The 25119-nt window shown below is 45.0% G+C and overlaps 1 protein-coding gene across 3 annotated transcripts in view; it reads left to right on the forward strand.

Annotated features, from left to right (window-relative positions):
• The window catches only part of kdm6a (lysine (K)-specific demethylase 6A), a 96603-nt gene that overhangs the window by 39116 nt on the left and 32368 nt on the right, over window positions 1-25119 (forward strand). For all 3 annotated transcript variants that reach the window (XM_055870331.1, XM_055870332.1, XM_055870333.1), the window contains 2 exons: window positions 4322-4376; window positions 5187-5221. In XM_055870331.1, the coding sequence (XP_055726306.1) occupies window positions 4322-4376; window positions 5187-5221 (90 nt within the window). The remainder of the gene's footprint in view (window positions 1-4321; window positions 4377-5186; window positions 5222-25119) is intronic.

Below are 25119 nucleotides of genomic sequence, written 5' to 3' on the forward strand. Positions count from 1 at the left end.
AATGGTGCAGCTGTAGAACTTTTTGAGGATCTGAGGACCTATGCCACATCTTTTCAGTCTCCTGAGGGGGAATAGGTTTTGTCGTGCCCTCTTGTGTGCTTGGACCATGTTAGTTTGTTGGTGATTTGGACACCAAGGAACTTGAAGCTCTCAACCTGCTCCACTGTAACCCCATTGACGAGAATGGGGGCGTGCTCGGTCCTCTTTTTCCTGTAGTCCACAATCATCTCCTTTGTCTTGATCACGTTGAGGGAGAGGTTGTTGTCCTTGCACCACACGGTCTGGTCTCTGACTTCCTCCCCATAGGCTGTCTCGTAATTGTCTGTGATCAGACCTACCACTATTGTGTCATCGGCAAACTTAATGATGGTGTTGGAGTCGTGCCTGGCCATGCAGTCGTGGGTGAACAGGGAGCACAGGAGGGGACTGAGCACGCACCCCAGAGGGGGCCCCTGTGTTGAGGATCAGCATGGTGGATGTGGTTGCAGAGGGAGGTCTTTATTCCTATGGTCCTTAGCTTATTGATGAGCTTTGGGGGCACTATGGTGTTGAACGCTGAGCTGTAGTCAATGAATAGCATTCTCACATAGGTGTTATTTTTGTCCAGGTGGGTAAAGGGCAGTGTGGAGTGCAATAGAGGTTTCATCATCTTTGGATCAGTTGGGGCGGTATGCAAATTGGAGTGGGCCTAGGGTTTCTGGGATAATGGAATTGTGAGCCATGACCAGCCTTTCAAAGCACTTCATGGCTACAGACGTGAGTGCTACGGGTCAATAGTCATTTAGGCAGGGTACCTTAGTGTTCTTGGGCACAGGCACTGTGGTGGTCTGCTTAAAACATGTTGGTATTACAGACTAGGACAAGGAGAGGTTGAACATGTCAGTGAAGACACTTGCCAGTTGGTCAGCGCATGCTCGCAGTACATGTGCTGGTAATCAGTCTGGCCCTGCGGCCTTGTGAATGTTGACCTGTTTAAAGGTCTTACTCACATCGGCTGCGGAGAGCGTGATCACACAGTCTTCTGGAACAGCTGATGCTCTCTTGCATGTTTCAGTGCCATTTGCTTCGAAGCCAGCATAGAAGTAGTTTAGCTCGTCTGGTAGGCATGTGTCACTGGGCTGCTCTCGGCCGTGCTTCTCTTTGTAGTCTGTAATGGTTTGCAAGCCCTGTCACATCCGACGAGTGTCAGAGCCGGTGTAGTACGATTCGATCTTAGTCCTGTATTGACGCTTTGCCTGTTTGATGGTTCATCGGAGGCATAGCTGGATTTCTTATAAGCTTCCGGGTTAGAGTCCCGCTCCATGAAAACGGCAGCTCTAGCCTTTAGCTCAGTGCGGATGTTGCCTGTAATCCATGGCCTCTGGTTGGGGTATGTACATACGGTCACTGTGGGGACGATGTCCTCGATGCACTTATTGATTTTGCCGGTGACTGATGTGTACTCCTCAATACCATCGGAGGAATCCCGGAACATATTCCAGTCTGTGCTAGCAAAACAGTCCTGTAGCTTAGCATCTGCTTCATCTGACCACATTTTTATTTATCTAGTCGCTGGTGCTTCCTGCTTTAATTGTTGCTTGTAAGCAGGAATCAGGAGGATAGAATTATGGTCAGATTTGCCAAATGGAGGTCGAGGGAGAGCTGTGTGTGGAATAAAGGGGGTCAGAGTTTTTATTTTGTATTTTTTTTTATCTGTTTTTTTTCTCTCTGGTTGCATTTAACATGCTGATAGAAATGAGGTAAAAAATATTTAGGTTTCCCTGCATTAAAGTCCCAGGCTACTAGGAGCGCCGCCTCTGGGAGAGCATTTTCTTGTTTGCTTATGGTGCCAGCCTCTGACTGAGGTGGTATGTAAACATCTACGAAAAATACAGATGAAAACTCTCGAGGTAGATAGTGTGGTCTATGGCTTATCATGAGATACTCTACCTCAGGTGAGCAGTAGCTCAAGACTTCCTTAGATATCGTGCACCAGCTGTTATTTACAAAAATACATCTTCCGCCGCCTCTTGTCTTACCAGACGCCGTTGTTCTATCCTGCCTGTACAGCGTATAACCAGCCAGCTGTATGTTGATAGTGTCATCGTTCAGCCACGACTCCGTGAAGCATAAGATGTTACAATTTTGAATGTACAGTTGGTAGTTTAATCTTGCGCGTAGGTCATCTATTTTATTCTCCAAAGATTGCACGTTTTCTAGCAGAATGGAAGGAAGTGGGGGTTTATTCGATCGCCTACTAATTCTCAGAAGGCAGCCTGCCCTCTGGCCTCTTTTTCTCCGCCTCCTCTTCACGCAAATCACGGGGATCTGGGCCTGTTCCCGAGAAAGCAGTATATCGTTCGCGTCGGGCTCGTCCGACTCGTTAAAGGAAAAAATGGATTCTGCCAGTCCGTGGTGAGTAATCGCAGTCCTGATGTCCAGAAGTTGATTTCGGTCATAAGAGACGGTAGCAGCAACATTGTACAAAATAAGTAAAAAGAATTGTGCAACTAAATGAACAAAAAAACACAATCGGTTGGGGACACGTAAAACATCAGTCTTCTTCTCTGGCACCATTTTTCTGCATGCTGCAGAAGTGTGTTATTTATCTATTTGTTTAGGCATTATGGTCATGGTGTATTTGTATAGGGGGATTATGCTATGGCCTTTATAGTGCTGCTGGCTGTTCTGTTACTCCTTTACTTGTGCTGGAGAACTACAGCAGGAAGGTTGTGATGAATCAGGTGTGTTAGTTAAAGCTGGGCTGGAACAAAAGCCTGTAGCTCTCCCAAGACCAGGGTTGGTGGCTTGAGGTCCAGATCATGTCTTCCTTCACATGCTTCCTGAAATGGCACTAAGGGCTGCAGCCACCAGAACAAGCATCTGAAACCAGTAGAGACTACATGTTAAAACTGGGGCCTGCTGCCTGCCCCAGGTACAGGAGGGGGAGCTACTGCTCTTAACCAGCTGGCTGGACTGACTGGCTGGTTGATTAGGCTGTCTGCTGCAGATGGCTTTCTGCTTGGCTGACTAGCAGGGATTATTAGTTGGGATTGGGCCGTTTGTTGCTGAGGTGTCAGACAGGGCAGGATGAGGATCAAAGTGATTCAAATCTCCATCCTGTTCCAAAGCAATGAGTGTAGACTTTGCTTCCCTACTGGAAAGCTTGGTGGCACTGACCTACCACCTGGCTCTGTGTTCTGGGTTAATCTCTCTGTGAGCCTTGGGTGGGGTTAACGGTTAGCCACAAGTTAACATTTGCAGTAGCATCCAGGCTAAACTCCCATCCGCCAAGCGTGAGCATTAGTGTCCAGGCTGCTCCGGAGTCCTGTCATATGTGACAGACAGACAGTTACTACTGTAGGAATAGGGAGGATTAAGTCTGTCCTTCCAAGAATGAACAGAAGGAATGTCCGCTTGGATAAGATGAATGGACATATGACGTGGTGAGACGAAGGATCGGAGGAGGATGAGGACATTCTGCAGGTCGCCTCTGTTATCCCCCTCCCCTTCTCTGTTTCTCTCCCCCCTCTCTGTCATGTTGCTGCAGTGTAATGGGGTCGTTGATGCTGAGGTGTGTGTGTGTGGTGTGTGTTTAAAGGGCTGCTTTCTGCTGCAGTGAAAGGCTGCTGCTCTGCTATGTCTGCTGCTGGTGTGTCTGTCTGAGTGACTAGCCTCCCCTTCACCTGGTGGGTGCACATCTGAAGAGACTGGATAGGTAAAAAATTATATGTCGAGGAGCCCTCTGGAAGGTTAGGTGAGGCTATCGCAATATTGGTTACACCTATCCAGTCTCATTCATTTGCAAACGCTAGACTAGGGGGAGTTGGGGAAATTATATCATCCACAGAGAGTTGAGGAGACATTGCAGCAGGATCGTGGAGGCTAGTCCCATAGGCCAGGGGTTCTCAAATCTCTCCTCGTGGGACCCTCAGCCGTTCTATGTATTTTAACTATTCCACAGCTATAGCACACCTGATTTTTAAAATGGTCAACTAATCATCAAGCCCTTGACTAGGTGAATCTGATGAGTTAGTTCAGGGCTACAACAAAATTGTGAAACTTCTGGGGGTCCCCATGGAGAGGTTTGAGAACCACTGCCATTGACAACCCTGTCTTTGTGGACGCACTCTCTGTCTGTTGCCCTGTTAGACCATCCAGTGGATCAATTCCACATTATACTTTTTAAGCATACGTTTGTCAGCCTGGAGGAACCAGACGTGTGTATCCTTCATGTAAAATGCTGAACCTTTGTCATATAGGAACAAAGTTGCATGGAAACCCTCCAACATGACTTTCTCTCTCTGTTTCTCTCGCTCTTTCTCTTTCTCTTTCTCTGCAGCATTTTCAACTGGCTTTGATTGACTCCAACCCTTGCACTTTGTCCAAAGCTGAAAGTAAGTAACATTACACCCCATTTCTCTCTCTGCACGCCCGCGTGCACACACACAAACAGCATTCCTCTCCTCTTTGGTACCATCACTGAAACCCCAATTCATTACCTCTCTTTCCTGTTCTCTCCCAGAATTTTGAGCTAGGTAGGTGAGCTGATGTGTTGCTGGATTATTAAATATGACATTGTCAGGTTGACCATTTCTCTGTATTAACCACATAAAGGAAAGGCCTCAGAATGCAGGCTGGATATTTTTATCATTTGATTATTTCCTCCCAGTTGTCATGCCATTTCCCCACAGCCCGTTTGCCTGAGCCAGGGGTTGTCAAGGAGACACACGCTGGTGCGCACAAATACACACACACACACACACACACACACACACTCCGAACGCCTGCGTAAGACGGGGTTGCCTAGGAGACAGCATTAGGGGGGGGGGTCGGCATAAACTACCTCGCCAGAGCTGAGACTCTGACACACACTTACATGTGAGCAGTTTCATCTACACACACACACACACACACTGGGGACCTAACCTCCCCCTCTCCCATCTGTAACCACACACCATGCAGACTACTTTGGTCTGCACCCATCTTTTCCCCACAGGGATACAGAAACAGTACATGGATTTATTTGCTATAGCTCTTTCTGTAAAAACATGTTTTTCTTCTCATGAATTTCTACCAGTTGTTGCTGTAGCTTCTGTTTTGGTTTCATCACTAGGGGAAACGTGAGAGAGCACCCTATGTAAGTGATTATTCTCCTGTCCTGTGTATCAGTTTATATCTCTCGCTCTCTCTTTTTCTATTCACAGTTCAGTTCCACATCGCTCATTTATATGAGATTCAGGTAAGAAATCCATCCTTATTCCCTCGTCTTCTCTAGTGCTGGTAGTTTAGGCTGCACTGAAGTAGCAGCCAGGTTTTTACCTCAAGTGGGTGCTACATATTGGTGGTGGGTTGGTTGAGTATGCCCCATAAAATGAATAGCTTCTTTCTCCTTAGTAAATATAAATCTCTATATATTTATATTAGAGATGCACCAATATGACATTTTTGGCCGATACCAATATCCAATATTTTCCTTGCCCAAAAAAACAATACCGATATTTGACATTTCTGTGGCCTTTTAAGCATTCTAGTACAGTTAAATAGTTCACACACACACTGACCGAAAAGGTATTTTGTTGGCATTTACGTATGTCCCCATTACCAGTAAAACATAATCAAAACCTATTTATTTCATTTACTTGCTGTACTAAAGGTCGACCGATTATGATTTTTCAACACCGATACCGTTTGGAGGACCAAAAAAGCCGATGCTGATTAATATACAGTGGGGCAAAAAAGTATTTAGTCAGCCACCAATTGTGCAAGTTCTCCCACTTAAAAAGATGAGAGAGGCCTGTAATTTTCATCATAGGTACATTTCAACTATGACAGACAAAATGAGAGAAAAAAATCCAGAAAATCACATTGTAGGATTTTTAATGAATTTATTTGCAAATTATGGTGGAAAATAAGTATTTAGTCACCTACAAACAAGCAAGATTTCTGGCTCTCACAGACCTGTAACTTCTTCTTTAAGAGGCTCCTCTGTCTTCCACTCGTTACCTGTATTAATGGCACCTGTTTGAACTTGTTATCAGTATAAAAGACACCTGTCCACAACCTCAAACAGTCACACTCCAAACTCCACTATGGCCAAGACCAAAGATCTGTCAGAGGACATCAGAAACAAAATTGTAGACCTGCACCAGGCTGGGAAGACTGAATCTGCAATAGGTAAGCAGCTTGGTTTGAAGAAATCAACTGTGGGAGTAATTATTAGGAAATGGAAGACATACAAGACCACTGATAATCTCCCTCGATCTGGGGCTCCACGCAAGATCTCACCCCGTGGGGTCAAAATGATCACAAGAACGGTGAGCAAAAATCCCAGAACCACACGGTGGGACCTAGTGAATGACCTGCAGAGAGCTGGGGCCAAAAGTAACAAAGCCTACCATCAGTAACACACTACGCCGCCAGGGACTCAAATCCTGCAGTGCGAGACGTGTCCCCCTGCTTAAGCCAGTACATGTCCAGGCCCGTTTAAAGTTTGCTAGAGAGCATTTAGATGATCCAGAAGAAGATTGGGAGAATGTCATATGGTCAGATGAAACCAAAATAGAACTTTTTGGTAAAAACTCAACTCGTCGTGTTTGGAGGACAAAGAATGCTGAGTTGCATCCAAAGAACATCATACCTACTGTGAAGCATGGGGGTGGAAACATCATGCTTTGGGGCTGTTTTTCTGCAAAGGGACCAGGACGACTGATCCGTGTAAAGGAAAAAATGAATGGGGCCATGTATTGTGAGATTTTGAGTGAAAACCTCCTATCAGCAAAGGCATTGAAGATGAAACGTGGCTGGGTCTTTCAGCATGACAATGATCCCAAACACACCGCCCGGGCAACGAAGGAGTGGCTTCGTAAAAAGCATTTCAAGGTCCTGGAGTGGCCTAGCCAGTCTCCAGATCTCAACCCCATAGAAAATCTTTGGAGGGAGTTGAAAGTCCGTGTTGCCCAGCAACAGCCCCAAAACATCACTGCTCTAGAGGAGATCTGCATGGAGGAATGGGCCAGAATACCAGCAACAGTGTGTGAAAACCTTGTGAAGACTTACAGAAAATGTTTGACCTCTGTCATTGCCAACAAAGGGTATATAACAAAGTATTGAGATAAACTTTTGTTATTGACCAAATACTTATTTTTCACCATAATTGGCAAATAAATTCATTAAAAATCCTACAATGTGATTTTCTGGAATTTTTTTCCTCATTTTGTCTGTCATAGTTGAAGTGTACCTATGATGAAAATTACAGGCCTCTCATCTTTTTAAGTGGGAGAACTTGCACAATTGGTGGCTGACTAAATACTTTTTTGCCCCACTGTATATATATATTTATGATGCGTTGACTATTTCTCTCGACCATATGTAATTAATATAACTTTGACTATTGGATGTTTTTATAGTCACTTTAGCCAGCCTAATCTCGGAAGTTGATAGGCTTGAAGTCATAAACAGCGCTGTGCTTCAAGCATTGCTAAGAGCTGCTGACAAACACTGTAAAGTGCTGTTTGAATGAATGCTTACGAGCCTGCTGCTGCCTACCACCTCTCAGTCAGACTGCTCTATCAAATCATAGACTTAATTATAATAAACACACAGAAATATGAGCCTTTGGTCCTTAATATGGTCAAATCTGGAAACAAAACCAAACATATCGGCTATGCCGATTTAATCGGTCGACCACTACTGTGCTGTTTCGTTGTTCATTCTCAACCAGGATTTCATCATACATGTCAAGCAGTGAAGTTTCAGCTCTGTCTGTCTGTGGCCTCTCTTCCTCGGTGCACACTGTCACTGTCCGTTTACATCTTGTCCAGCTGTGTCTCGAACATTTGACATAATCCCTGTTTCTTGTCTGCATCGAAGTAGTGGTCCCTGTACCTAGCATCGAGCATGGTATAGAGGGTCAGAGAGAATGCCTCCGAATCGCTTGTTCACAGCCTCGAGTGCTTTTGCAAGTTTTAACCCCACAGTCTGTGTTTGCAGTTTTGTTGAGCAGGCGTTTCAATGCCATGACAGAGGGTATCACGTCTGCTGCAGACGCAGTTGATGAGTTTATTTCTCGATTCAGTTGTTCGAATTGCGCTAGGAGTGTGTTCGTGTTTCCAAGCTGCAATACGGCTTTCCTCAGTACAAAATCCTTGTTGACCCACTGTGCTGTCAGACTCAGTATGCTCATGGGGCTGACATCGCTGGTCCAAATGTCAGTCGTGAAGCTAATAGCAGTGACGCCCATAGCAAGTAGCTCATAGATGTGCGTTTTGGTAGGGCAACATCTGAAGAATAGCGCCTAATTTGTCTACTTGGTAGTGTGTACCGTGGCTCAAGGTGCTTGACCAGTTGGCGAATGCCAACATCATCCACGCCAGGGAACGGTTGATTGTCAAGGGCAATGAATTCCATTCTTGGCGCTAACCTTTTCACAGGTACCATCACACGGGTGTGATCATTCTACAGTGGTCCCTGTAGCGTACGATCAAACCGGTGTGATTAGAACGCTTATTTAGAACGGACCGTTTCGAATGACGCAACAATCAGCATTTTGAGCTGACCACTGTTTTTTTTTCAGAAACATTTTGTACAAACACAGTCCTTACAAAGTTATGTCCAGAATGTGAGCAGTTTATTTTTGGATGCAATGTTCAGACATTCATAGAAGTATCTACAGCATAACACAATCATCCAAACCAGAAAAATGTAGTCTACATTTGTCTTAGTGAAAGGTTTGTCCTGCTAACTGAGGAAAGATTGACGTAACACAAGTAGTCATTTTTTATAAGTAACACAAGCGGTCATATTTGTAGTCAATTACGTAACCTTTCACTTCCACTCTGAGTCATTCAGTGTTGTTGTATATTTATGTATATAGCTAGTGAGAAGCTGTAGCATTAACAATGTCTTTTCAAAGGAGACAACTCACAAATGTGGAAATTCTGGAGATTTTTTTTATATCAGGAAGTCAGGAATCAGATTCTGACAGTGAGAAGCTGCCCCCCAACCTTGTAGCCATTGAGAACCCTGAATCTGAGGACTCCTTGTCCACTGATGAAGTCCCAGGTCCCTTTGAAGATGCTGGTGGTGATGGAGGCAGACCGACAGTGGATGAAGTACTGGAGTTCTGTGGTAGCTGTAAGGCCGCCAGCCATTTCACCCCTCCTGGCCCTGTTGTTTGCTTTGATGAGTCCCAGTCTGGAGTGCAACGCCCCTTGCCATTTCTATTTGAGTGCCTCAAGTTGTTTCCTACAAAGGAGCTGGTGGGAGACATAGTACATGAGACCAATCGCTATGCCTAAGAGAAGAGAGCCAGGCGTGTGTGGGAAACTCGCTAAATGGGTGACAACCACAATTAGTGAAATGTATACTTTCCTGGTGACCGTCCTTCTCATGGGCATAGTAAAGAAAAACTCCCTAAGAGAATACTGGAGCACAGATCCTATGTTTGCAACTCCCTTCTTTGCCACCCTCTTTTCACAAGACCACTTCCTAGTTCTGCTGCGAAGCCTGTATTTCATCAACAATGCTACTGCCATCCTAAATAACCTTGTTATATAAAATAAATGTTCTTACCAGCCTGACATCAGCATTTGGTCGAGTCTTTGTGCCTTTGTGCCTGATGTTATGGAAAGGTAGGCTGGCATTCCGTCAATATATTCCCTCCAAAAGGCACAGGCTAAAGTTCTTTGTCATGTGCGACATGAAGACAGGATTTGTCCAGGACATTATAGTTTACACAGGGTCCACCACTGACATCCAACATTATGAGGGGCTTGGGGTGTCCGGGTCCATGGTGATGACCATGCTGGCTCCTCATCTCAGCAAGGGACACACTTTGTATGTGGACAATTGGTACAGCAGTCCCACACTCTTCCAGCATCTGCTTTCCAACAGAACAGGGGCCTGTGGCACAGTCAGGTCGAACAGGAGGGGATGCCAGCATTCGGATGCAGGAAGATGCAGAGAGGGGAGGTGGAGTTAAAGGAGAACGGTCAACAGCTGGCAGTAAAGTGGCATGACAAACGAGACGTCTATGTCCTCTCCACTGTCTATACAGCAGTCATGTCGACCACAGAGAATGTGGACCACCTGACGGGAGAGAGAAAAATCTAACCAGACTGTGTGCTTGACTATAACCTCAAAATGGGGGCAGTGGATAAGGCAGACATGATAAACAGCTTTGTGCACTCGGAAAACGACCAAGTGGTATAAGAAGATATTTTTCCATCTGATCAACGCAGCCCTCAATGGCCACATAGTTCACCGCCAACTAACAAATGAGATGATTACTGAACAAGGGATTTTTTGTAATTGGACGTACAGTTCACATACAGAAACTATTAACATAATAAAACACTTTGATAGAAACGCAGCCTGGATTTGGACCAGGATGAATGTAGTGACACCTCTAGCACTGAGATGCTGTGCCTTAGACCGCTGCGTCACTTGGGAGTCATAAGGCACAGGGTAGCTTCAAAATACAACACAAGCTAATACTTCTCTGACGCAATTAGCATTGGTTTACAGAGCTAATAGAAGAATGTAGCTAGCTACATAAGCACGATTGAATATAACGCCATAAAGGTTGTGAAATGAGTAACGTTACCTCGCGTGTCCGCGGTTATAAGGAATATACACATATAATGCTCCATACAGACAGTGAGCTGCAGTAGAAACGGCATAACACGACATACAGAAACTTTTATAACGTAATAAGGTGCTTACTTTGATAGAAACACACATTTCCAAAGTTATTATTGGTAACGACAATGACTGTGATGCGGGCAACAGACGAAAAATGTGAACACGTGTGCAGATCCTGTTCTGACGAGAGATGCGCAAATGCCTGCAGACTTGAACTGCACAAACAATTGGAAAGTGCTTGGGGAATTTTGTCCGGGTCAGAAATGTAAAAAAAAATGTATTGTCACCAAATGTAAAAAGGACTACTTTTATGTGAATGAATGAGGAGACGGCACACACCTCAATTCAAACTGTTGTTAGAAAATAAAAACGCGTTCGAAAATCATTTGAAATTGACAAGTTGGAAACAGACTATATAAATAAAAACAGACTGCGTTCTTTGGCTTGAGAGCAGCGCAGATTAAATGTACTGTTGCGTAACAATCACATTCTGGAATGGAGAGAACATTGTAGCCATCACGTGCATAAAGAAACTCACGCTGGGGTGACCGTTAGAGAGATTTGGAACTCACGCATGAAAAGGTTAATGGATTTTGCCTTTGAGTTGTCTCGCTGAAATGTTTTTACTCTGTCAAGTGACTGCTTGACCTGAACTGGTTTAGTTGTTGGAAGTGTGCGCTTAGTATTTTTCTGCTTTTGTTCTGTGTAGTGCTGTATTTTTCTTGGCGTCATTAGATCATCTCCCTACAGTTGAAGTCGGAAGTTTACGTACACTTAGGTTGGAGTCATTAAAACTCGTTTTTTCAACCAATCCACAAATTTATTGTAAACAAACTATAGTTTTGGCAAGTCGGTTAGGACATCTACTTTGTGCATGACACAAGTCATTTTTCCAACAATTGTTTACAGACAGATTATTTCACTTATAATTCACTGTATCACAATTATAGTGGGTCAGAAGTTTACATACACTAAGTTGACTGTGCCTTTTAAACAGCTTGGAAAATTCCAGAAAATGATGTCATGGCTTTAGAAGCTTCTGATAGGCTAATTGACATAATTTGAGTCAATTGGAGATATACCTGTGGATGTATTTCAAGGCCTACCTTCAAACTCAGTGCCTCTTTGCTTGACATCATGGGAAAATCAAAAGAAATCAGCCAAGACCTCAGAAAAACAATTGTAGACCTCCACAAGTCTGGTTTATCCTTGGGAGCTATTTCCAAACACCTGAAGGTACCACATTCATCTGTACAAACAATAGTATGCATGTATAAACACCATGTGACCACACAGCCGTCATACTGCCCAGGAAGAAAACGCGTTCTCCTAGAGATGAACGTACTTTGGTGCGAGAAGTGCAAATCAATCCCAGAACAACAGAGATGCTGGAGGAAACAGGTACAAAAGTATCTACACTGCTCCAAAAAATAAAGAGAACACTAAAATAACACATCCTAGATATGAATGAATGAACTATTCTTATTAAATAATTTTTTCTTTACATAGTTGAATGTGCTGACAACAAAATCACACAAAAATGATCAATGGAAATCAAATTTATCAACCCATGGAGGTCTGGATTTGGAGTCACACTCAAAATTAAAGTGGAAAACCACACTACAGGCTGATCCAACTTTGATGTAATGTCCTTAAAACAGGTCAAAATGAGCTCAGTAGTGTGTGTGGCCTCCACGTGCCTGTATGACCTCCCTACAATGCCTGGGCATGCTCCTGATGAGGTGGCGGATGGTCTCCTGAGGGATCTCCTCCCAGACCTGGACTAAAGCATCTGCCAACTCCTGGACAGTCTGTGGTGCAACGTGGCGTTGGTGGATGGAGCGAGACATGATGTCCCAGATGTGCTCAATTGGATTCAGGTCTGGGGAACGGGCGGGCCAGTCCATAGCATCAATGCCTTCCTCTTGCAGGAACTGCTGATACACTCCAGCCACATGAGGTCTAGCATTGTCTTGCATTAGGAGGAACCCAGGGCCAACCGCACCAGCATATGGTCTCACAAGGGGTCTGAGGATCTCATCTCGGTACCTAATGGCAGTCAGGCTACCTCTGGTGAGCCCATGGAGGGCTGTCCAGCCCTCCAAAGAAATGCCACCCCACACCATGACTGACCCACCGCCAAACCGGTCATGCTGGAGGATGTTGCAGGCAGCAGAACGTTCTCCACGGCGTCTCCAGACTGTCACGTTTGTCACGTGCTCAGTGTGAACCTGCTTTCATCTGTGAAGAGCACAGGGCGCCAGTGGCGAATTTGCCAATCTTGGTGTTCTCTGGCAAATGCCAAACGTCCTGCACGGTGTTGGGCTGTAAGCACAACCCCCACCTGTGGACGTCGGGCCCTCATACCACCCTCATGGGGTCTGTTTCTGACCGTTTGAGGAGACGCATGCACATTTGTGGCCTGCTGGAGGTCATTTTGCAGGGCTCTGGCAGTGCTCCTCCTTGCACAAAGGCGGAGGTAGCGGTCCTGCTGCTGGGTTGTTGCCCTCCTATGGCCTCCTCCACGTCTCCTGATGTACTGGCCTGTCTCCTGGTAGCGCCTCCATGCTCTGGACACTACGCTGACAGACACAGCAAACCTTCTTGCCACAGCTCGCATTGATGTGCCATCCTGGATGAGCTGCACTACCTGAGCCACTTGTGTGGGTTGTAGACTCCGTCTCATTTTTATTTTTTGTTTCACTTTTATTTAACCAGGTAGGCTAGTTGAGAACAAGTTCTCATTTGCAACTACGACCTGGCCTAGATAAAGCATAGCAGTGTGAACAGACAACAACACAGAGTTACACATGGAGTAAACAATAAACAACAATAAAGTCAATAACATGGTAGAAAAAAAGAGAATCTATATACAATGTGTGCAAAAGGCATGAGGAGGTAGGCAATAAATCGAATAATTACAATTTAGCAGATAAACACTGGAGTGATAAAACATCAGATGATCATGTGCAAGTAGAGATACTGGTGTGCAAAAGAGCAGAAAAGTAAATAAATAAAAACAGTATGGGGGGTGAGGTAGGTAAATTGGGTGGGCTATATACCGATGGACTATGTACAGCTGCAGCGATCGGTTAGCTGCTCGGATAGCAGATGTTTAAATTTGTTGAGGGAGATAAAAGTCTCCAACTTCAGAGATTTTTGCAATTCGTTCCAGTCGCAGGCAGCAGAGAACTGGAAGGAAAGGCGTCCAAATGAGGTTTTGGCTTTAGGGATGATCAGTGAGATGCGCGTGCTACGGGTGGGTGTAGCCATCGTGACCAGTGAACTGAGATAAGGCGGCACTTTACCTAGCATAGCCTTGTAGATGACCTGGAGCCAGTGGGTCTGACGACAAACATGTAGCGAGGGCCAGCCGACTAGGGCATACAGGTCGCAGTGGTGGGTCGAATAAGGTGCTTTAGTAACAAAACGGATGGCACTGTGATAAACTGCATCCAGTTTGCTGAGTAGAGTATTGGAAGCTATTTTGTAGATGACATCGCCGAAGTCGACGATCGGTAGGATAGTCAGTTTTACTAGGGTAAGTTTGGCGGCGTGAGTGAAGGAGGCTTTGTTGCGAAATAGAAAGCCGACTCTAGATTTGATTTTGGATTGGAAATGTTTGATATGAGTCTGGAAGGAGAGTTTGCAGTCTAGCCAGACACCTAGGTACTTATAGATGTCCACATATTCTAGGTCGGAACCGTCCAGGGTGGTGATGCTAGTCGGGCGTGCGGGTGCAGGCAGCGAACGGTTGAAAAGCATGCATTTGGTTTTACTAGCGTTTAAGAGCAGTTGGAGGCCACGGAAGGAGTGTTGTATGGCATTGAAGCTCGTTTGGAGGTTAGATAGCACAGTGTCCAAGGAAGGGCCAGAAGTATACAGAATGGTGTCGTCTGCGTAGAGGTGGATCTGGGAATCGCCCGCAGCAAGAGCAACATCATTGATATATACAGAGAAAAGAGTCGGCCCGAGAATTGAACCCTGTGGTACCCCCATAGAGACTGCCAGAGGACCGGACAACATGCCCTCCGATTTGACACACTGAACTCTGTCTGCAAAGTAGTTGGTGAACCAGGCAAGGCAGTCATTAGAAAAACTCATGCTACCACTAGAGTGAAAGCACCGCCAGCATTCAAAAGTGACCAAAACATCAGCCAGGAAGCATAGGAACTGAGAGGTGGTCTGTGGTCACCACCTGCAGAACCACTCCTTTATTGGGGGTGTCTTGCTAATTGCCTATAATTTCCACCTGTTGTCTATTCCATTTGCACAACAACATGTGAAATTTATTGTCAATCAGTGTTGCTTCCTAAGTGGACAGTTTGATTTCACAGAAGTGTGATTGACTTGGAGTTACGTTGTGTTGTTTAAGTGTTCCCTTTATTTTTTTGAGCAGTGTATATCCACAGTAAAACGAGTCCTATATCGACATAGCCTGAAAGGCCTGCTCAGCAAGGAAGAAGCCACTGCTCCAAAACCGCCATAAAAAAGCCAGACTATCGTTTGCAACTGCTAATGGGGACAATGATCGTACTTTTTGGATAAATGTCCTCTGGTCTGATGAAACAAAAATAGAACTGTTTGGCCATAATTGTAACGGTTGTCCTCCTCCTCTTCGTCCGAAGAGGAGGAGTATGGATTGGACCAAAGCGCAGCGTGGAATGTGGACATAATGAAGTTTATTAAAGTCAAGACGAAAACACTTAACCTCTAACGCCTCCCAAACCCAGATCCGGGAGCACCCCCATCAGTAGAAAAGCTACTAGCATAGCCTAGCATAGCGTCACAAGTAAATACTAGCATCTAAATATCATTAAATCACAAGTCCAAGACACCAGATGAAAGATACACATCTTGTGAATCCAGACATCATTTCTGATTTTTTAAATGTTTTACAGGGAAGACACAATATGTAAATCTATTACGTACCACGTTAGCAAAAGACACCACTTTTTTTACTCCCAGTTTTTTACTCCATCAGTAGCTATCACAAATTTGACCAAATAAAGATATAAATAGCCACTAACCAAGAAACAACTTCATCAGATGACCGTCTGATAACATATTTATTGTATAGCATATGTTTTGTTAGAAAAATGTGCATATTTCAGGTATAAATCATAGTTTACCATTGCAGCCACCATCACAACTCTCACCAAAGCGACTAGAATAACTACAGAGAGCAACGTGTATTACCTAATTACTCATCTTAAAACATTTCTTAAAAATACACATCGTACAGCAATTGAAAGACACAGATCTTGTGAATCCAGACAATATTTCAGATTTTCTAAGTGTTTTACAGCGAAAACACAATATAGCGTTATATTAGCTTACCACAATAGCAAACATCACACCAGCATTGATTCAAGGCAAAAATAGCGATAACGTATAAACCACCAAAATATATTAATTTTTTCACTAACCTCAGAATTCTTCAGATGACAGTCCTGTAACATCATATTACACAATGCATATAGAGTTTGTTCGAAAATGTGCATATTTAGCGGCACAAATCGTGCTTATACAATGAGAATAGTGTCCAAATCCTCAAGCAATCTGTCCGGCGCCATCTTGGAAAGGCACCTATTCTTATCGAAAACTATTCATAAACTTGACAAAAAAAATACAGGTTGGACAGCAATTGAAAGACAAATTAGTTCTTAATGCAATCGCTGAATTACATTTTTTAAATTAACGTTACTGCGCAATACAGCGTGCAATAAAGCAAGGCTACACTGCAAGTAATGGCGTCTTATGCATTTGACTTTTTTCAACAGAACAATGAATTATCAGCATAAATAGTTCTTACTTTTTGATGACCTCTCATCAGAATCTTGGGATAGGTGTCCTTTGTCCAAAATAATCGTTGCTGGGTTGGAGAAAGTCATCTTCCACGTTGCAATTAGCAGTAAACAATAGCATGCGAGAGAGAGATACCCAACTTCCTACAACGCCAGAAAATGAAATACCCGAAAATCGCAATATACTGACAAACTGATATAACTCGGTTTAAATAACAAGATTATGATGTCTTTAAAGCCTATATTGAATAAAAACAGAGCCGGATATATCTAGGAGCTAAAACAGGAGCTTCTAAAACGACATGCGAAGGTCCTCCCTGCGTCAGAGCGAAGAATCAAAAGAGGGGACACTTTGATTCCAATCAATTTATAGACTTTCGGATCTGCCTAGAGACTCCATTTCAAGGCCCTCTATTCGCTGACACCCAGGGGAAGGCGTATGCAGTGCATCTCAACCAATAGAAGACAGGCAGAGTTATACACAGGTCTGAGAACAGGTTGGAAAATTCTGCATTCTCAACTCCACATAGAGAAATTGCTCTAAGTCCAGTTCTGTTTCACGCACAGACATAATTCAAACGATTTTAGAAACTAGAGAGTGTTTTCTATCCAATAGTAATAATAATATGTATATTGTACGAGCAAGAATTGAGTACGAGGCAGTTTAATTTGGGAATGAATTTGTACTATGACGAAATGGCGCCCCCCTCGTGTCAAGAAGTTAAACAAACTACAAAATAACAAACGACGTAGAATGACCTGAACAAGAACTTACATAAACACGAAGAACGCATGAAACAGGAACAGACTACCTAAAACGAACGAACAAACCGAAACAGTCCCGTGTGGTGCACAGACACAAACACGGAAGACAACCACCCACAAACAAACAGTGTGAACAGCCTACCTTTATATGGTTCTCAATCAGAGGAAACGTCAAACACCTGTCCCTGATTGAGAACCATATAAGGCTAATTACCAATGACCTAAACATAGAAACACAAAACATAGAATGCCCACCCCAACTCACGCCCTGACCAACTAAACACATACAAAAAATAACAGAAAACAGGTCAGGAACGTGACAGAACCCCCCCCCCTCAAGGTGCGAACTCCGGACGCACCACCAAAAGTCTAGGGGAGGGTCTGGGTGGGCATCTGTCCACGGTGGCGGCTCAGGCTCTGGGCGTGGTCCCCATCCCACCATGATCCCCCCATCAATCCCCGCTTTTTTTGCCTCCTCCCAATGACCACCCTCCAAATTAACCCCACTGGATTAAGGGTCAGCACCGGAATGAGGGGCAATACCGGAATGAGGGGCAGCACCGGAATGAGGGGCAGCACCGGAATGAGGGGCAACACCAGAATGAGGGACAACACCAGAATGAGGGGCAACACCGGATTGAGGGGCAACTCCGAAGTGAAGGTCAGCTCCGGACTGAGGGGCAGCTCCGGACTGGCTGACGGCTCTGGCTGGTCATGGCTGGCTGACGGCTCTGGCTGGTCATGGCTGGCTGACGGCTCTGGCTGGTCATGGCTCGCTGACGGCTCTGGCTGGTCATGGCTCGCTGACGGCTCTCGCTGATCCTGTCTGGCGGAAGGCTCTGGCTGATCCTGTCTGGCGGAAGGCTCTAGCGGCTCCTGTCTGGCGGAAGGCTCTAGCGGCTCCTGTCTGGCGGACGGCTCTGAAGGCTCATGGCAGACGGGCGGCTTTGTAGGCTCAGTACAGACGGGCGGCTTTGAAGGCTCAGTACGGACGGGCAGTTCATGCGGCGCTTGGCAGACGGACAGTTCAGACGGCGTTGGGCAGACGGGCAGTTCAGGCGTCGTTGGGCAGTTCAGGCGCCGCTGGGCAGACGGGCAGTTCAGGCGCCGTTGGGCAGACGGGCAGTTCAGGCGCCGCTGGGCAGATGGCAGACTCTGGCCGGCTGAGACGCACTGTAGGCCTGGTTCGTGGTGCCGGAACTGGAGGTACCAGGCTAAGGACACGCACCTTCAGGCTAGTGCGGGGAGCAGCAACAGGGCACACTGGACTCTCAAGGCGTACTATAGGCCTGGTGCGTGGTACCGGCACTGGTGGTACCGGACAGAGGGCACGCACATCAGGGCGAGTACGGGGAGAAGGAACAGTGCGTACAGGGCTCTGGAGACGCACAGGAGGCTTGATGCGTGGTGCCGGAACTGGAGGCACTGGGCTGGAAGACACGCACCACAGGGAGAGTGCGGGGAGGAGGAACAGGGCTCTGGAGACGCACTGGAAGCCTGGTGCGTGGTGTAGGCACTGGTGGTACTGGGCTGGAGTGGGGAGGTGGCGCCGGAAATACCGGACCGTGCAGGCGTACTGGCTCCCTTGAGCACTGAGCCCTTCCAACCTTACCTGGTTGTATGCTCCCCGTCGCCCGACCAGTGCGGGGAGGTGGAATAACGCGCACCGGGCTATGTAGGCGAACCGGGGACACCATGCGTAAGGCTGGTGCCATGTAAGCCGGCCCGAGGAGACGTACTGGTGGCCAGATATGTAGGGCCGGCTTCATGACATCCGGCTCAATACTCAATCTAGCCCTGCCAGTGCGGGGAGGTGGAATAACCTGCACCGGGCTATGCACACGTACCGGAGACACCATGCGCTCTACTGCGTAACACGGTGTCTGCCCGTACTCTCGCTCTCCACGGTAAGTACAGGGAGTAGGCGCAGGTCTCCTAACTGACTTCGCCACTCTCCCTTTTAGCCCCCCCGCAAGACATTTTTGGGGTTTACTCACAGGCTTCCTACCGCGTCGTCGTGCTGCCTCCATTCGCCGGTATTCCTCCTCGCACTGCGCCAGAGAATCCCAGGCGGGCTCTGGCATTCGCCCTAGGTCGATCGCCCACCTGTCGATCTCCTCCCACGTCATGTAGCCCAGATCCTTCTCCTGCTTCCGAGCTAGCTCCTCGAAACGCCGCCTCTCTGCTTTCGCTGCCTCCAGCTCAGCTTTGGGGCGGCGATATTCTCCTGGTTGAGCCCAGGTTCCCTTTCCATCCAATATTTCCTCCCAAGTCCACGAGTCCTGTTTTTTTGGCCACTGCTGCTGGTTCCTCTCACGCTGCTTGATCCTTGTAAGGTGGGTGGTTCTGTAACGGTTGTCCTCCTCCTCTTCATCCGAAGAGGAGGAGTATGGATTGGACCAAAGTGCAGCGTGGAATGTGGACATAATGAAGTTTATTAAAGTAAAGACGAAAACACTTAAACAAACTACAAAATAACAAACGACGTAGACTGACCTGAACAAGAACTTACATAAACACGAAGAATGCATGAAACAGGAACAGACTACCTAAAACGAACGCACAAACTGAAACAGTCCCGTGTGGTGCACAGACACAAACACGGAAGACAACCACCCACAAACAAACAGTGTGAACAGCCTACCTTTATATGGTTCTCAATCAGAGGAAACGTCAAACACCTGTCCCTGATTGAGAACCATATAAGGCTAATTACCAATGACCTAAACATAGAAACACAAAACATAGAATGCCCACCCCAACTCACGCCCTGACCAACTAAACACATACAAAAATAACAGAAAACAGGTCAGGAACGTGACAATAAAAACCGTCATTATGTTTGGAGGAAAAGGGGGGAGGCTTGCAAGCCGAAGAACACCATCCCAACCGTGAAGAACAAGGGTGGCAGCATCATGTTGTGGGGGTGCTTTGCTGCAGGAGGGACTTGTGCACTTCACAAAATAGATGGCATCATGTGGGTGGAACATGATGTGGATATATTGAAGCAACATCTCAAGACATCAGTCAGGAAGTTAAAGCTTGGTCGCAAATGGGTCTTCCAAATGGACAATGACCCCAAGCATACTTCCAAAGTTGTGGCAAAAAGGCTTAAGGACAACAAAGTCAGGGTATTGGAGTGGCCATCACAAAGACCTGACCTCAATCCCATAGACAATTTGTGGGCAGAACTGAAAAAGTGTGTGCGAGCAAGGAGGCCTACACACCTGACTCAGTTACAACAGCTCTGTCAGGAGGAATGGGCCAAAATTCACCCAACTTATTGTGGGAAGCTTGTGGAAGGATACTCAAAACGTTTGACCCAAGTTAAATAATTTAAAGGCATTGCTACCAAATACTAATTGAGTGCATGTAAACTTCTGACCCACTGGGAATGTGATGAAAGAAATAAAAGATGAAATAAATCATTCTCTACTATTATTCTGACATTTCACATTCTTCAAATAAAGTGGTGATCCTAACTGACCTAAAACAGGGAATTTTTACTTGGATTAAATGTCAGGAATTGTGAAAAACTGAGTTTAAATGTTTTTGTCTAAGGTGTACGTAAACTTCCGACTACAACTGTACGTTATATTGATTTGCACGTCAGCTTTGACATCGACGTAAATCTAGACATTGGGCCGAAGCCGGCATTTTTAGTTAATATCGGCCGATTCCAATATGCTTACCAATATATCGTGCATCCCAAATATATATATAATATAATAATCTCTCATCTTTTTAATATCATTACTCCTAAAAGGGAGGTCTGTTTCTGTTAAAGGCTCAATCTGTTATTTATTTGTCCTCTGTGATGGCGGGAAGAAGTAGGCCTATGCAAACTGAAACAAAAACATGCGTTTTCTGCTTTTAAACATGTTGTGGAACTCTACTGTAGATTTTCCCAGGGCACACAGAGCTAACTGTGGAGGGAAACCCAACTAGTTTGTTTATTTGTCTTTTGCATGCGTCTTTCAGTGTGGCAGAGATAAGTGAGAAGTAATTTGTCATGCCTGTCCTGCCCACCAACATATATACACAAACACACACACACACCACTTGTGCCTTGTAAATAATGATCACACTAGAAACAGCATTAGGCACCAGAGAGAACTCTGTGTGGAGATTTTCTGTCTCATATTTTCTTAATTCTACTCAGCCTCTTGACTGATGTGCCATACCATTCATACCCCTGTGTGTTCAGAATCAGAGCTCTGGAGAAAGGTGTAAGAAGGTGCCTGTGTATGTGCTGGGCACAGATCTAGGATCAGCATACCTTGCTTAAATCCTGAAGTGAACCTTTAAGGGAAAAAACACAAAACTGACTTTAGATCAGTGTCCAGGGACAACGAGCCAGAAGAACTCTGCAGCACAACAGCTCTAGTCGTAGTGCTGTCCTTACCTGCTATATTCTCCCCCCCCCCCATTCATTCCTCATCCAATCAGCTCCTCTCTGCCGTGCCTGGAGCTGTGGTGATTGTCCATGGGTAGGACTGTGGCGGTCATGAAATCTTGTCAGCCGGTAACTTTCATGCGAGTAACTGCCTGTCTCACAGTAATTGACCGTTAACCCGTTGACGCGTACGGCCACATTTGTGATAATTGTTGAGTGGTCCCTGCAGCGTACCATCGCAAATATGTGATGGGAACAGTAGCAACAGAACATTTGACGCAACAAACCCTTCTAAACAACAATGTTTTGTACTGATGGAAAATAAAGGTCTTCACAAGTATATTCCTCAATTTCACCTTTTATTGTAAAAGATAAATGCGTACTTCATCATCAAAGCGTCACACGGGACACATCCACAGCCAAACTCATTCCATAAACCTATCTAGCAGGTTGCGCTGAACCCCCCCCCCCCCCCATGTAATATTGTTTGGAAAAACAGTACGTGTCTGCTAAGCTAATAACGGCTAAATTCTTTATGATGGCAGCCATTTTTATTTGTGTTTGACAAGCGCAAACTCCATAATCCCATAATCCCACTATAAGACACACATAAACAAATATGGCTGTGGCTATTGCCTGAATAAGATAAACTTAGTTTGGCCACTTTTCAGCATATTACAACTCTTCAATGTGCTTGATAGTGTATACACGAACCGGAGCACATGACTTGACAAAACACTAAGCAAATAAAATTGTAACATCTGCCTAGCTGAGCCGTAGTGCAAAAGCTAAACAGGGTTGCCAGATTTGGTTGAAACCGTTTTAGGGGGGTTTGTAGTCAGTAATACTTTAAGTTTACACATGTAACCACATTTTGGAAGGAGATAGATAACCGGTCCACCTCCGTAACATTCACCCCATAGATGATGCCAAAGCATTAACCTAGATAATCCTGTCTAGCGCCATAGTTTACAATAACCCATTATCTACAACCTTGCCTCACACTTGCCACGGTCTCTGCACACAATATAGCTGATTGAACACACACACAAACACATACACTATTCAATCTGATCATCTGCACAAACTACCTTTATTGCTTACATGACTTGATCCACCCTGTTCTCACTCTCCTACGCCTCGATCATGCTAAAACCTATCCATGCCATAATACTCACCGCATTGGATGATTGCGAAATATCTTCCTCACTTAGCGACGAGGCATAAATCTGTAGACTACATGTCCAGTGGTGATAATACGTTGACATGATGATATATTTGTAGGCACCGCCTAGGTTTTCCAGGCGAGAATAAATGAAATGAATTTAAAAAATGTAACAAAGTAATTGGGTGCCAGCATTTCCCTTAGCTGTGGTCGGCACGTGATATATGCTCATACCCCAACCTCTTTGTTTGTTCGCCACCATTGTATCAAAGACACAGGAATTACTATCTCCGGTTTCCCGCCCTGTCTCACACGTGTAGCCCCTCAGACAGGCTAACACCAGAGCCTCTTTCAGATAGTAATGACGTAATAATTATTATCAATAATACTATAGATACTTTCTGCTAGTAATATAGACAGAAAGGATAAGAGATTTAGTGGTTAATAAATAACATTCAAATAAAACTCCATATAGACAAAGGGAAAGAGGTTTTTAGATTTTTTTGTGCAAATTTATTAAAAATTAAAAACGAATACCTTTTTATTTACATAAGTATTCAGACACTTTGCTATGAGACTTGAAATTGAGCTCAGGTGCATCCTGTTTCCATTGATCATCCTTGAGATGTTTCTACAACTTGATTGGAGTCTACCTGTGGTAATTTCAATTGATTGGACATGATTTAGAAAGGCACATACCTACCTATATAAGGTCCCACAGTTGACAGTGCATGTCAGAGCAAACACCAAGAAATTAGGTTGAAGGAATTGTCCTTAGAGCTCCGAGACAGGATTGTGTCGAGACAGAGATCTGGGGAAGGGTACCAAAAATGTCTGCAGCATTGTAGGTCCCAAAGAACACAGTGACCTCCATCATTCTTAAATGGAAGAAGTTTGGAACCACCAAGACTCTTCCTAGAGCTGGCTGGCCGCCCGGCCAAACTGAGTCATTTAGGTGCCTTTGGCAAACTCCAAGCGGACTGTCACGTGCCTTTTACTGAGGCGTGACTTCCGTCTGGCCACTCTACCATAAAGGCCTGATTGGTGGAGTGCTGCAGAGATGGTTGTCCTTCTGGAACGTTCTCCAATTGCCACAGAGGAACTTTGGAGCTCTGTCAGAGTTTGCCAAAATGCACCGAAAGGACTCTGACCATGACAAACAAGATTTTCTGGTCTGATGAAACCTGGATTGAACTCTTTGGCCTGAATGCCAAGTGTGAGAGACAAGTCAGTCTCTCAGGGACTGAGAGACAAGTCAGGATCGAGGGAAAGATGAACGGAGCAAAGTACAGAGAGATCCTTGATGAAAACCTGCTCCAGAGCGCTCAGGACCTCAGACTGGAGAAAGGTTCACCTTCCAACAGGACAATGACCCTAAGCACACAGCCAAGACAATGCAGGTGTTGATTCGAAACAAGTCTCTGAATGTCCTTGAGTGGCCCAGCCAGAGCCTGGACTTGAACCTGATCGAACATCTCTGGAGAGAACTGAAAATGGCTGTGCAGCAATGCTCCCCATCCAACCTGACAGAGCTTGAGAGGGTCTGCAGGGAAGAATGGGAGAAATGCCCCAAATACAGATGTGCCAAGCTTTGTAGCGTCATACCCAATAAGACTCTAGGCTGTAATCTCTGCCAAAGGTGCTTCAACAAAGTACTGAGTGAAGGGTCTGAATACTTATGTAAATGTGTTATTTCAGTTTATTGTATTTCTTATTTGCAAATGTAAAAAAAAAATATATATATATATTTTAAAGTTCATAATTATGTGAATTATGTGGTCCCGTGTGGCTCAGTTGGTAGAGCATGGCGCTTGCAACGCCAGGGTTGTGGGTTCATTCCCCACGGGGGGACCAGGATGAATATGTATGAACTTTCCAATTTGTAAGTCGCTCTGGATAAGAGCGTCTGCTAAATTACGTAAATGTAAATGTAATTATGTTGCTTTGTCATTATGGGGTAGTGTAAGGCTGTAACGTAACAAAATGTGGGAAAAGTCAAGGGGTTTGAATACTTTCCAAATGCACTGTGTATCATGTTTTTGTCCCCCCGTTTTTTTCATGTGAAATCCTCTTCACCCACTGATTAACTTGTCATATAGCAGATAAATATACATATTACTAGATCAAAATATTTGTATCTGTACAAATTAGTTATGACATACATATACAATTCATGTAACACAGCTTTGGATGTCAACCCCGTCTCAAAGGCGAATGATTTTGACATTTTGTAACTTTACGGAGGAGAGCTGTTCTCTTCTCGCATTCCAACCAATGCGGCTTACAAACAATATTGCTGTCCTTGTTATGAAATTACAACTTTTTAATTATACCTGTTCATGTAAAAATGACCAAATGCACTG

This window comes from Salvelinus fontinalis, chromosome 19 (genome assembly GCF_029448725.1).
Source record: "Salvelinus fontinalis isolate EN_2023a chromosome 19, ASM2944872v1, whole genome shotgun sequence".
Taxonomy (NCBI): Eukaryota; Metazoa; Chordata; class Actinopteri; order Salmoniformes; family Salmonidae; genus Salvelinus; species Salvelinus fontinalis.